Genomic DNA, 13,532 nt, shown 5'->3' with positions numbered 1-13,532 from the left:
GTCTACTTCCCCCCCACCTCTTCAGCCACCTCACACTTCCCCTGAGTCAGTAATCAAATACTTGTAGTCTGTCTCTGCAATGTCCCTGGAATCCACCCCTTCCCTTCCATTCTTACAAACACTGCTCTGATAAACCCCTGCTAATCTGTCAGTGAGCTTCCCACAGCCTCTTAATTGGCCTGCTGCTGCTGCTGCTGCTAAGTCGCTTCAGTCGTGTCTGACTCTGTGCGACCCCATAGATGGCAGCCCACCAGGCTCCCCCATCCCTGGGATTCTCTAGGCGAGAACACTGGAGTGGGTTGCCATTTCCTCCTCCAATGCATGAAAGTGAAAAGTGAAAGTGAAGTCTCCCAGTCGTGTCAGACTCTTCGTGACTCTATAGACTGCAGCCTACCAGGCTCCTACGTCCATGGGATTTTCCAGGCAAGAGTACTGGAGTGGGTTGCCATTGCCTTCTCCAATTGGTCTGCTACCAGCCTTCAATCTCTTACCTTTCTAATTAGTCCCTCACTCTGTTACTTTCTCAAAACACAGACTTGTCTTTAAAACTGAAATCAAAACTCTTTGATAGCTCTCCATTATCTCTACAAGATAAAATCCACACTCCTTAATTAAAGCCCTTGATCTAATTTAACCTACCATCTCCAGCTTTGTTTCCTTGTGATTCAACCACCCCACCCCACCCCACCCTAAGAACTTTGTGTGTTATATTCTAGCCAGCCTGGCCTACTGTTCTCTATGTATTTTCCTGTTTTCCCTTGTTCTTGTTACTCCCTCAGCCTAAAATACTGTTCCTCTCCCCCTCCTTTTCAGCAAGTTGAAATGCTAGTACTCGTGTTTCAAGGTTCCAATGAATTGCCAGCTCCTCCATGGAGCTTAACATCAATGTAAGTTGTCATCGTTATGCACAGATGAGTCAGGCATGTTTGCTTCTCTCAAAATACTTTGAAAATCAAAACATGAAAAAAATGCATGTTTTAAACATTTGCTGGATAGAAAACAATGCTAGGTAGAAAAAAGTAGAAGAGAAAAGTATTTTAAACACCAGTTACACTAAATTTTAAATATGTATAAATATATGTGTATGTTTATACATTTATATATATATATATATACACACATATACATATATATCTATTGACAGAGACAGAGACTGATAGGAATACTTGAGCTTGATGTTTATTAAGCTTCTAACTTTTTTTTAATCAGGCAGGATGAGTACTTTACAAAATTATTATAATGATACTTGTTAGGTTCATTATCTTTCATCAAAATGCTTGCTTGAGCTTAACAGGTTTCCATTTTAAAACTTAACCATATTAGGTCTAGTTGCAGGAGGTCAGCCAGTTGATTCTCTTTTCCTGTGTTTTCTGGCTTAGTTGGAGGGGCCTGTTTCCTGGTCACATCTGTCTAACCATAGTCATAGGTCATCAGCAGTCCCCTCAAGTATAAAATGAAGGCATTGCTCTAGATGACTATTAGATGGGTGAATCGATCTTCAAGGTTCTTTCCACGCTCTGTATTCTGAGCTACTTTCCACTCATGAGACAGAAAAAGTGTTTAAGGACACAGCAAAGTGCTGTTTGTTCTCTGCTCTAGAGTTTCCCTGGTGGCTCAGGCAGTAAAGAATCTGTCTGTAATGCAAGAGACCCAGGTTTGATCCCTGGATCAGGAAGATCTCCTGGAGAAGGGACTGGCTTCCCACTCTAGTATCCTTGCCTGAGGAGCCTGGCAGGCTGCAGTCCATGGGGTTGCAGAGTTGGACACAGCTAAGCGACAAACAGTTCTTTGACTAGCACCGCCACTGGTGTCAAGCAGCCAGTTTCTCCTTTTATTAACTCTGAACCGCCAAAAGATACTGTGTGGGGATTAGCACCCTGGGCTTCTGATCCACAGGCACCACTACCTCTGGGGCCTTGGACGTGGCCCTTTCTGTCCCTGAGCATCTGTTTGCCTATCTGTGAAATGATGAAGGTCAGGCTAGATGCTCTTTGAGCTTCTTTGCAGATGTAATGTAGTTTCATGATTGATATGTGTGAAATATCCAAGGATTTTTTTACCATATAATCACAGACACATGTTTCAAAGTTAAGAAATCATTAGAATAGAACTATTCACAAAAGAATTTTTCCTTCATAAAGTGGTGTAGATATAAAATGGGAGCAGGAAGGGAGAAAATGCAGAAAGGTATGTGTGATTGAGGGATAGCCTGGCCCCATCACTTACTTCAACTCACCTTAATATTTTTTCTCATCTGATGAATATTTTTCAAGTCTTAAAGTTGTTACCTTTAGTAATATAAATCAAAAATTTTGAGAATCTCTTCTAGGAAATTAAAATGTTGTGATAGATTTTAAATATGCACATTTAGATCAGTCTAGAAGTAGTAGAATATGTCTCAAATATATGAACTCTAATAATCATTACAGAGATTTCTTAAGAGAGAGACTCTGAAGTCTAAACAAGAGAGCCCCATTTTAATTTCAAGGGACAAACTAATATTTGATATATGATACAAGTTCAGACTACCTTACAGTTGTGCTCGTTTCACATGCTAGCAAGGTAATGCTTAAAATCCTTCAAGCTAGGCTTCAGCAGTATGTGAACCAACAACTTCCAGGTGTACAAGCTGGATTTACAAAAGGCAGAGGAACTAGAGGTTAAATTGCCAACATCCATTGGATCATAGAAGAAGCAAGAGAATTCCAGAAAAACATCTGCTTCATTTACTACACTAAAGCCTTTGGCTGTGTGCGTATAACAAACTGTGGAAAATTTTGAAAGAGATGGGAATACCAGACTACCTTACCTGCCTCCTGAGAAACTTGTATGCAGGTCAAGAAGCAACAGTTAGAACCAGACAGGAAACAACGGACTGTTTCAAAGTTGGGAAAGGAATATGTCAAGGCTGTATATTGTCACCTTGCTTATTTAACTTATATGCAGAGTACATCATGTGAAATGCTGGAATGGATATATCTATCACAAGCTGGAATCAAGACTGCCGGAAGAAATATCAACAACCTCAGATACATAGATGATACTCCCCTAATGACAGAAAACAAAGAGGAACTAAAGAGCCTCTTGATGAAGGTAAAAGAGGAGAGTGAGAAAGCTGACTTAAAACTCAAGAAAGAAAAGAACTTAAGAAAACTAAGATCATGCCATTCAGTCCTGTCACTTCATGACAAATAGATGGGGAAACAATGAGAGACTTTATTTTCTTGGGCTCCGAAATCACTGCAGATGGTGATTGCAGCCATGAAATTAGGACACTTCTTCCTTGGAAGAAAAGCTATGACAAACCTAGCTGCTGCTGCTGCTAAGTCACTTCAGTTGTTGCTGACAAGTCACTTCAGTTATTGCTGACAAACGTACATCTAGTCAAAGCTGTGATTTTTTCCAGTAGTCATGTACAGTTGTGAGAGTTTGACCATGAAGAATGCTGACTGCCAAAGAATTGGTGCTTTTGAACTGTGGTGCTGGAGAGAACTCTTGAGAGTCCTTGCACTGCAAGGAGATCCAACCAGTCAATCCTAAAGGAAATCAACCCTGAATATTCTTTGGAAGGACTGATGCTGAAGCTGAAGCTCCAATACTTTGGCCACCTGATGTGAAGAGCCAATTAATTGTACAAAACCCTGATGCTGGAAAAGATTGAAGGCAAGAGGAGAAGGGGGCAATAGAGGACAAGACGGTTCCATGGCATCACCGACTCAATGGACATAAGTTTGAGCAGACTCTGGGAGATGGTGAAGGATGGGGAAGCCTGGGGTGCTGTAGTCCATGGAGTCACAAAAAGTTGGACATGACTTAGCAACTGAATAAAAACTTGATTCCAGAGTTGCTTCTGTTATATATAATTGTTACTGTTTAAACAAGTATTTCTTTTCTAGTAATTAGGGTGTTTTTTCCGTTTTGATGGGTAGTCATAAATATTAACCACCAGCAGTGCAGGGATAATTTATATTCAAATTGTTAGACATCACTCTGTGAACACATAAAATAATTTAAATTTATTTAGAACCTTTTATCCTGAAGTGCTCTACACATATTTCTTTATAATCTGATTGCAAGCTATATATAGGCCTCTCCTACCTGAAACAGAGCAGCAACCAAAGTAATTAAAGAATACAGCTTCAAAAAAGTAGAAGAAAGAAGGAAATGTATTTTTCACTTGTTCCTCTATGCTCTTATCCCTATAGGATTGGAGAATCCATGTTGACCAAATGCACCAGCACAAAAGTGGGATTGAATCTGCTCTAAAGGAAACCAAGGTATGTGAATTACTTCAGATGAGTCCGTAAGTCCATTTATTCATCTATGAAGTACCTGTTAAGGGAAGACATGAAAGAAAAACGGCCCAGTCCTTACCCTTGAGTAGTTTACTGATCAAATATACCATATTATATTTCAACAGCCCTAAGATTTAAACCAACTAAAGAAAGGTAACTATTTAAAATGTGTGTTATGTATATATATATATAGTTTATTGCATACTTTAGATACAGTTTATTTATATATGTAGGTGTGTTAGAATCATTTCATCATTCTTTCCTCTTTGAATCCCAAAGAATAACAGAGCACTAGGCCAGCAATGCCTAGAACCTACAGCTTCCAGGCTTGCTGCCCTGCCAGTAATAGGGACTTTTGGAGACTACCACAAGGAAGCCAAGCTGCAGTAAGGTTCTGGTTCCCTAACTGGAGCTATAAGTTTGGTTTGGTTTGGTTTGAACAGTATAAGTTAATTTTCCCACAGCTCCAGAGGCTAGAAGTCTGATATCAGGATGCCAGCGTGACCAGGCTGTGGGAGGGCTCTCTTCCTGGCTCACATGCAGCCACTTACTCTCTGTGTCCTCACATGGGGAAAGAGAGCTATGATGTCTCTTCCTCATATTATAACAACACCAGTTCCGTGAGCTCCACTCTGATGACCTCATTTAATCAAAATCACCTCCTAAAAGGCTCCAGTACAGTCACTTGAGGGAAGATGGGGGAAAGGAAGGCATCAACATATTAATTTCGGAAAACAAAATTCAATCATAGCAAGATTGCTCATGCCAAAGTATGAATCTGCTATAGAACCCCTTTTTCCCCCTGGATACCACTCAAAACTGGCATCTTTTTTTGTGCCACCCAGTGATGTCACTGCAGACTAGAGCGATAAGTTTAATGATCTACTTCCAGCTGCAATATTCCAGTCATCTTTGAATTGTGCTTATAAGAAAATTATGTTATTCCCTTACCTACTTTGATTGTGAACTTTAAAGCAAATTCCACTCACACACATTTTGGATTTGCATAAGGACAAATAAATCAACTAACACTACCAGGTGCTTTTTAATTTTAACATTCTGCAAAGTGTGACTAAAATAATTCTCCTTGCAGACTTTTTTGTTACTGAAAATTTCAAACTGTTTCGTCTTTTTCATTTGTAACTAAGAATTTGTGGGCTGAACGGAGGTTTAACCCATTTAGAACTACTTTAGAAAAACATATTTGTGCATTCTTTGCCTATTAAAATTTTATGAAATTTCTAGGGATTTTTGGACAGACTTCATAATGAAATTAGTAGGACTCTGGAAAAGATTGGCAGCCGAGAAAAGTACATCAACAATCAGCTCGAGCACTTGGTTCAGGAGTATCGCGCGGCTCAAGCCCAGCTGAGTGAGGTAACTGAAGAGTGACACCTGGGGCTCATTCCAGGTCATGACTCTAATCCCTAAACTTGGCACAGCACTTCTCTTCTAGAGGGTCATGCAGTACTTTTCACAGACAGCAGCACAATAATTCTCTGCCCGCATTCGGAAGCAAATGGAACTTGTCATCTCCATTTTAGAGTGATAGAAATGACATCCTAGGAGTCTTTAAAATGCATTTCTTCATCTGATTGAAGTAAAAGAAGTCATGTATTCCTTAGAAAAGGAACAGAGTGTCAGGACACCTGGTTTTGTTTCTAAGTCTGCTGTTAATTTACTGTCTGAGTAGGAGGAAGTAAGAGTATGCATTTACATGTGTCAGGGAGAAAAGACAGCCTTGCCATAATGGCTTACAACCACATAATCAGGGATATGAAAGTGAGACACATTCAAAGACAGCAGTTTAATTAATTAAATGAGCACATTTTTTGATCCTTGCAACGTTTTAGAATTTCAACCAAAAATAAAAACCTTCATCCTTTGAAAGCAGCCGCGCTTTGTTCCAGCGGTAGGGATCTAAAGGCTTTTTTCTCTGGGATTTATGCTCCCCACTTTCCTGATGTTGAGGAAGACCACTAAGAGCACTTACTGATGTCAGTTGAAGGCAGACAAAGTTAGAAGGAGAAAAGAATGGGAATAAACTGGAGATACTTCTGTATGAATACTTTTAGGAGTTCTCAAAGACGAAGCAGATACTAACCTTCACATTTTTTATTGTTTGTTTAATTAACTGTTCACAGATATACACATGAATTTATGGATATTTTTACTTTTAAAATGCTGTAAAAAGTCTCTGATTAAAGCCACCCTGTATTTCTCAAATACCGACACTAAATAATTGTTAAATAAGTTCCCAAGAACACATTCTATATTGTCATACTGCCTGTTAAATCTTACTAATTACTGATTCTGATGTTCTGTTGTTTTTGAGAATGAGTTTTCTCTGCATAGCAGGCAGATTAGATCAACCAAGAGCATTGTCTAAACTGTTTAGGAATGGCTGAGGACAGATTTTTATTGTGAATTGTGGCCCTGTGTGTTACACAGTCAGTATATGGTGATTGAGGTAGTTCACCCTTATATAGTGTTTTCATTAACTACATGGTGCCCGTTAGGGACATTCAAATAGCTGCTGTTAAAATGTCACTTTTCACAAATGTATTCACCGACAAGAAAGGGGGTTGTCATAAAATGATATGCAGAAGTTGTGAATACAAACAGGTCATATTTAAGTAATCTGCTTGTTTTGATTTTGCCATTAAACAAAATGTTTTCTCCCTCAGGCAAGGGAGCGTTACCAGCAGGGAAACGGTGGAGTAACTGAAAGGACCAGAATCCTGTCTGAGGTACACACTGTGTTCACCCAAATTCTCACCTGTCAGCAGGGCCCTGCTGTTGACAGCCATGGATGGTTTAATACTGCTACAGCCATGGTTGTTTTCTTTAGTAATTGCTTCCTGTGGCTCTAAATCCTTTTCTTCAGGAGAAAAACCCCTAAATTTTCTTTTCAATGAATCAGTTAGGTATTTATATACCTACTTATTTCCACAAAATGCCTAAAATTGTTTCACTAAATGTAACGTAAAACATGCTAATGATATTAGCATGTTTATAACCTTCCTTAATCTTTTTAAAAACATAATAATTATAATTAATATATAGAAGAGTAAGTAAAGTATTTACTTAAATGTCTATAAAGGTGACAGTCATGTCCGACTCTTTGTGACCCTGTGGACTGTAACCTACTAGGCTTCTCCGTCCATGGGATTCTCCAGGCAAGAATACTGGAGTGGATTGCCATTTCCTTCTCCAGGGGATCTTCCCGACCCAGAGATTGAACCCCGGTCTCCCGCATTAGAGGCAGACACTTTAACCTCTGAGCTACTGTAGTAAATTTTAATGTTAGTATTTAAGATATAATTTTTTTAATGATTGTTGTTGATAACTTGTATGTGATCCTATTTGCCTGTCCAGAAACTGAGACAGGCATTTAACCCTTTCCCTTCTAAAGGGATTTTTAGACTATTTTTAGAATAGTATAAAAAGAAGAGTTTTTAGAATGTTTACATACATTGTTGTATTTACTTTCATCATTTTGCAAGAGACAGAAGACCTAATATATATTAGTTATAATAATAATACATGTATTATATTTTATGTATTAGGTCTTACATTTAAATATGTGTATGTATGTGTGTATATATATATATATATAAATAATATATATATATATATAAATAATATATACTCCTGCTTCTCACTGAAGAGCTGAGAGGAAAAAAGGCCTGACAAGATCAGTAGCCAGTGTGGGACTAAAGTCTAAGACTATCTTTGGATACATTCAAGTATAATTGTTACAAACTTTTCTGCATAGTGGGCTTCCTAGATGGCTCAGTGGTAAAGAATCCACCTGCCAGTGCAGGAGACACAGGAGATGTGGGTTCAATCCCTGGGTCAGGAAGATCCCCTGGAGAAGGAAATGACAACCCACTTCCATGTTCTTGCCTGGAGAATCCCATGGACGGAGGTGGGCTACAGTCCACGGGGTCACAAAGAGTCTGACGTGACTGAGCAAACAGCATACACACATTCTATGCAGTAGAATTAAGCTTTTTTCCTGGAGATTATTTGAGGAGTAAATAGTTATTTTAAAATAATAAGAATATTACTTTAGAAATATTTAGACTCTAGTCCTGTGGTGCTTCTAGGCAGATAAAACATTATACAGAACTAAAGTGCTCACTTACATTAGGTAAATTAACACTGAAAGGGAGTCCAGGGAACCATTTAGTTCTTTCGGAGTATGTAGTTATCCCCAGTTGTAACATTTCAGATGCCTGAACAAAATTAATTTGCTTTACTTGGATGTGCACTTTATTCCCAGGGAAGTTTTTACTCACCAGTATGATAAAAAATAAAGACTACTAAGTTATAATAATTATGGTTTGGTTCTGCTGCTGCTAAGTCACTTCAGTCATGTTTGACTCTTTGTGACCCCATAGACGGCAGCCCACCAGACTCCCCCGTCCCTGGGATTCTCCAGGCAAGAACACTGGAGTGGGTTGCCATTTGCTTCTCCAATGCATGAAAGTGAGAAGTGAAAGTGAAGTCACTCAGTCATGTCCGACTCTTCGCGACCCCATGGACCGCAGCCTACCAGGCTCCTCTGTCCATGGGATTTTCCAGGCAAGAGTACTGGAGTGGGGTGCCATCGCCTTCTCCATGGTTTGGTTCTAGATTGTATCAAAATTTTTTCAGTTTTTTAAAGGTGATAACTTTCTACCAATATTAATGCTAGTTTGGAATTTTGCTAATAACAGAGACTATAGTACAATTGTGAGTATGATGTAGAGTATATATAAGGGCCAGTATAACAGCACAGTATGCCTCTTGGAGTTCATGGTTTGGATAAAGCAGTTAGAATATTTTTACATATAGCCATATGGCATATATGTTATTTTTAGTGTCCTATAGTGGAAGAGGTGGCATATTCTGTTACAAAATTATAATATTAAGAAAGATACCTAGTAAATCTTTAGAATTAGCAGAGCCTTTAGGATGTTTATGGTATTTTAATTAATAACTAGTCATTAGAGACTTGCATGGTAGATGCTGTGAGATAACTGCAAAGCTTGAGTGCCTAATGCCTAAAAAAAAAAAAAAAAAACTTAGATCTGTTACAACCTGAGACAGTTAATGAGAAAGTAATTTGGGGACGTTTAACAATAGGAGCACGCTTAGAAGATAAAAAGCTTAGCATGTCTGCATACTTTATCTTATTGTTCAAATTATGTCCAGGATACTGCTAATATCTTTGTATCCCTTTGTGTGTGTATTATGTCTGAATTATTTGTCTTAGTACATCATTCAAAAATTTGGAAGTTTCTTTAAAATCCAGCGCTCATGAGAACTTTTGTTTACAATGAAAGGTTACAGAAGAGCTAGAGAAGGTGAAACAAGAAATGGAAGAAAAAGGCAGCAGTATGACTGACGGTGGTAAGTACACACTAATTTTAAGAAGAAAATGAGCAAAAGAAGTGTCTCTGCTTAAGAAATGTATTTTTAAGAAGGTATTAATAAATAGGAAGTCTCCTTTTTAAAATGAATTTGTTTGAAGGAGGGGGTACATGGTACGAAAGTGGTGTCTGATAATCAGTATACTATCTTCCTTATAAATGAGCTGAGAAGAGTCATTTTTACTGTCATTCAGGATTTTATTCAAACTATATCTGTTCAGAAATAGGGTAGAAAATATTTAAATATACACTTTGATATGCCTGTTTAAAAACGTAATATTTTGTTCTGTTTTCATCCAGTGAGATTCATCATTCCATTTTATTGTACAAAAACACTCAGTGTAGGTGGTGATGTGATGACTCCTTTTTCACTCACCCCCAGTAGGCCTGATGGGCAAGGGTCAGACAGGGAAGAATTAATATTCCGACAGTAATCATCCTCCATTGTGAGCTAGTTACTTTGACATGGCCTGGTGGTGATTGCCCAAAGGCCTTTCTATGTTCTAGAAAGATTTTAGAGTTCTAATGGTATATACTGAGTAATCTTTCAAAAGGTAATGTATAGAGGGTTTGCAGTATGTTTGAATGAGCCCATTAGCTCTGTCTCAAAGTAATTCTTTCTTCCCTTTGTATCCCTTTTTTAATCTCCTTTCTCCCATAGTATCCTTTTTTCCTTAGACAGATATACTAGCCCATTAAAAAATACTGAAGAAATCATTATATACCCCTTTAGCAACTCTTCCTCTAGAAAAGAAGTTCAGCCTCAGTATATCAAATGCTACATCATTTCCCAGCCTAGAAATTTCAGGTGTTTAAAATGCCACAGCAAAACTGTGTGAATGTCAGTAAATTGTTGGCTATGTTTTTAACCCTATTTTTGGCTTAAGACAAAGTGAGGAAAATGTCATACCATTTTGTAATAAACTGATACTCCAAATGAAAATTTTCACTCCATGTTATTTTCATTCTGCAGCTCCTCTGGTGAAGATTAAACAGAGCTTAACGAAGCTGAAGCAAGAAACCGTTCAGATGGACATTAGAATCGGTGTTGTGGAACACACATTACTCCAGTCGAAACTGAAGGAAAAGTCCAACATGACAAGAGACATGCATGCCACCGTCATTCCAGAATCTGCAATAGGCTCTTATTAAAACATACCATTTTTCATGCTTCTGATTATTGGTTTTTTATAGAAAATCATATTTCATGTTGCATAGATTACAAAGCACAGTTATTCCTCTTCAAGCATGTTGATGGGTATTTTTTAACATATATACACACATATTGTATCATGATGATTATGGATGGTCAAAACTTTTAAATTGAATATAATATTTAATAAAGTAATTTAAAATTCTCACTTTGAAAGCAGCTTTCACTAATCATTACATATAGTAAAGCCCTGACCTGGCGGCTCCCTGTTCTTATGGTTCCTTGCGTTTGAGGGCGAGGAACGTGGTGCAGAGTGGGTAGGACCCATGCTTTCTGCAGGTGCTGCTGCTGCTGTCAGCACAGGGACCTTTGGCATAAGCCGGCCCCTGCCATTTGATACACGCTCAGTGTGTATCACAAGTGTTTTCTGCTCCCAGATGCAGCCAGCAATGGCTGGGAATTCTTTCCAAAATTCCAAACTGCCCTTACCTCAACTTTATGGTTACCTAAAATTACATTTTTTTTAAAAAGCATAAGAATAAAACTTTAGTATCTTTATTAACATTTGAAGTTTATTACTTACCATGACCATTTCATGACTAAACTGATTTTATATCTACTATGATCTAAGGTTCCCTGATAGAAAATAAAATTTCAGTCATGTTTGATTATGTTCCTGTAGTGAATAAAGAGGTGTATACATTTCTCAGTTCTACTTTTTTCTGTGGTATCAGATATACTAAAGAATCATTTTGTAGCAGAAGGAAGGATATCAAGTCATGTCACAATCAGCCTCCTGGTACTGGTGGTCTTTATTTACACATATTACTGAGCAACTTTCTCATCTGGGATTTTTAAGTTGGTGACATAAGCAATATGAGAGTGACCAGACTTGGAACTGGGGGAAACTGATGAAATGTGCTCAAACCAGAAGATAGTCCACACTTATTTTTTTAATAAGGGGGAAACAAGGATCTAGTGATAAATTTTGATTAGAATACTATATTTGTGTGTGTGTGTGTGTATATATGTGTATATATATATATATGACAGAAAAAATAAAATCCCCTTCTTATTTTTCATTTGATTATTTTATTTCCACCCTGCTTTGTTTTAGCTTTTACTTTCCATATATATACCCTCACACACACAAATCTTTTTCTTTCAAACTTTCTAGTTTAAGATTACATTTAGATAAATCAGTATGCATAAACTATTCTTTTACTCAAGGGTGAAAGTGAAAGTCCTGTCTGACTCTTTGTGACCCCATGGACTGTACACTCCATGGAATTCTCCAGGCCAGAATACTGGAGTGGGTAGCCTTTCCCTCCTCCAGGGGATCTTCCCAACCCAGGGATCAAACCCAGGTCTCCCACATTGCAGGCAGATTCTTTACCAGCTGAGTTATCAGGGAAGCCCATTACTCAAGAGGTGGCAATCAATACAATGGCAAAGTCAGTTTATTTAATTTGCGATAATAGGTAGTTTGAAATGAAGTCCCACATTTTTCCCTTCCTTTATGGTCATTGGGAGGCACAGAACAGAAAGACCAAAACCTAACTTTTGGACCCACAAACTTAACAGCAGTTTCCCTAGAACTTATTTGCATAGGTGTTGTCATGGTTCAGACGGTCAAGCGTCTGTCTACAATGCGGGAGACACAGGTTTGAGCCCTGGGTTGGGAAGATCCCCTGGGGGAGGAAGTGGCCATCCACTCCAGTACTATTGCCTGGAAAATCCCATGGACAGAGGAGCCTGGTAGGCTACAGTCTGAGCAACTTCACTTTTCACTTTCACTATTGTCATGGGATGAGAGCTCTCCATAAAATGTACTGTTACTCAGAAACAAAGTGCACTCTTCATGCAAATACAATAATCTAAGAACTCTTCCAATAACTAGTGTAAGCAACCTATTTTCACTTCCTTTGAAATAATCCAATTTACTCAGGTTGGGCAAGGTGGTCCTCCTTTCGGTTCCCATAGAGCCCTGTGAATAACAGAACTTGTTGTACTATATTGTCATTATTTTTTCCTCCATCCTCTCTAATAGATTGAGCAGCTTGAAGATAAAGAGAAAATCTTCTTTTTTCTGTGTTCCTAACTAGGTCCTAGCACATAGGGTGTGAGTTAGTAAGTGAATGGGTAGATGTAGTGTGCAGCTCCAGAGTATATCGCAGGTCCTATTCTACAGCAGATTAATTTAATGTTATCAAGTCTGATATCTGACAGTTTCAAGATAGTAATTATAAATCATAGGTCCAGAATTGGAATTGGCAGCATTAGGATGAACTCAGGGGTTTTTCAGTTAGATTAATTGAAAATATAAATATTTATAGATATAGAAATACAAACACTTTTATACATGTGTTTACTAGTTCTGTCCTCTAAGATTGTCTAGAAACAGTGACTGCTGCTGCTGCGTCGCTTCAGTCGTGTCCGACTCTGTGCGACCCCATAGACGGCAGCCCACCTGGCTCCCCCATCCCTGGGATTCTCCAGGCAAGAGTACTGGAGTGGGGTACCATTGCCTTCTCCAGTAGATAGCAATGAGAATACCTAGCACTCAGATCTTGCTTTCTAAATTTTCTACTTAACAACAACAACAACAACAAAATAGGTTTCTTAGAAAAATTACTAATTCCTGGGCTGGGGCAGAGAAAGCAC

General features: G+C 38.3%; 1 protein-coding gene across 1 annotated transcript in view; it reads left to right on the top strand.

Annotated features, from left to right (window-relative positions):
- IFT57 (intraflagellar transport 57) overlaps nucleotides 1–10,886 on the top strand; it is a 69,637-nt gene extending 58,751 nt beyond the window's left edge. Inside the window, exons 7-11 of the mRNA XM_069552659.1 lie at nucleotides 4,206–4,277; nucleotides 5,541–5,672; nucleotides 6,983–7,045; nucleotides 9,629–9,695; nucleotides 10,689–10,886. Of these exons, the coding sequence (XP_069408760.1) occupies nucleotides 4,206–4,277; nucleotides 5,541–5,672; nucleotides 6,983–7,045; nucleotides 9,629–9,695; nucleotides 10,689–10,867 (513 nt within the window). The 3' untranslated portion in view covers nucleotides 10,868–10,886. The remainder of the gene's footprint in view (nucleotides 1–4,205; nucleotides 4,278–5,540; nucleotides 5,673–6,982; nucleotides 7,046–9,628; nucleotides 9,696–10,688) is intronic.
- Nucleotides 10,887–13,532: the final 2,646 nt, after the last annotated feature.

This window comes from Ovis canadensis, chromosome 1 (genome assembly GCF_042477335.2).
Source record: "Ovis canadensis isolate MfBH-ARS-UI-01 breed Bighorn chromosome 1, ARS-UI_OviCan_v2, whole genome shotgun sequence".
NCBI lineage: Eukaryota > Metazoa > Chordata > Mammalia > Artiodactyla > Bovidae > Ovis > Ovis canadensis.
The sequence above is the reverse complement of the archived record's forward strand: the minus strand, read 5'-3'. Positions and strand labels throughout refer to the sequence as shown.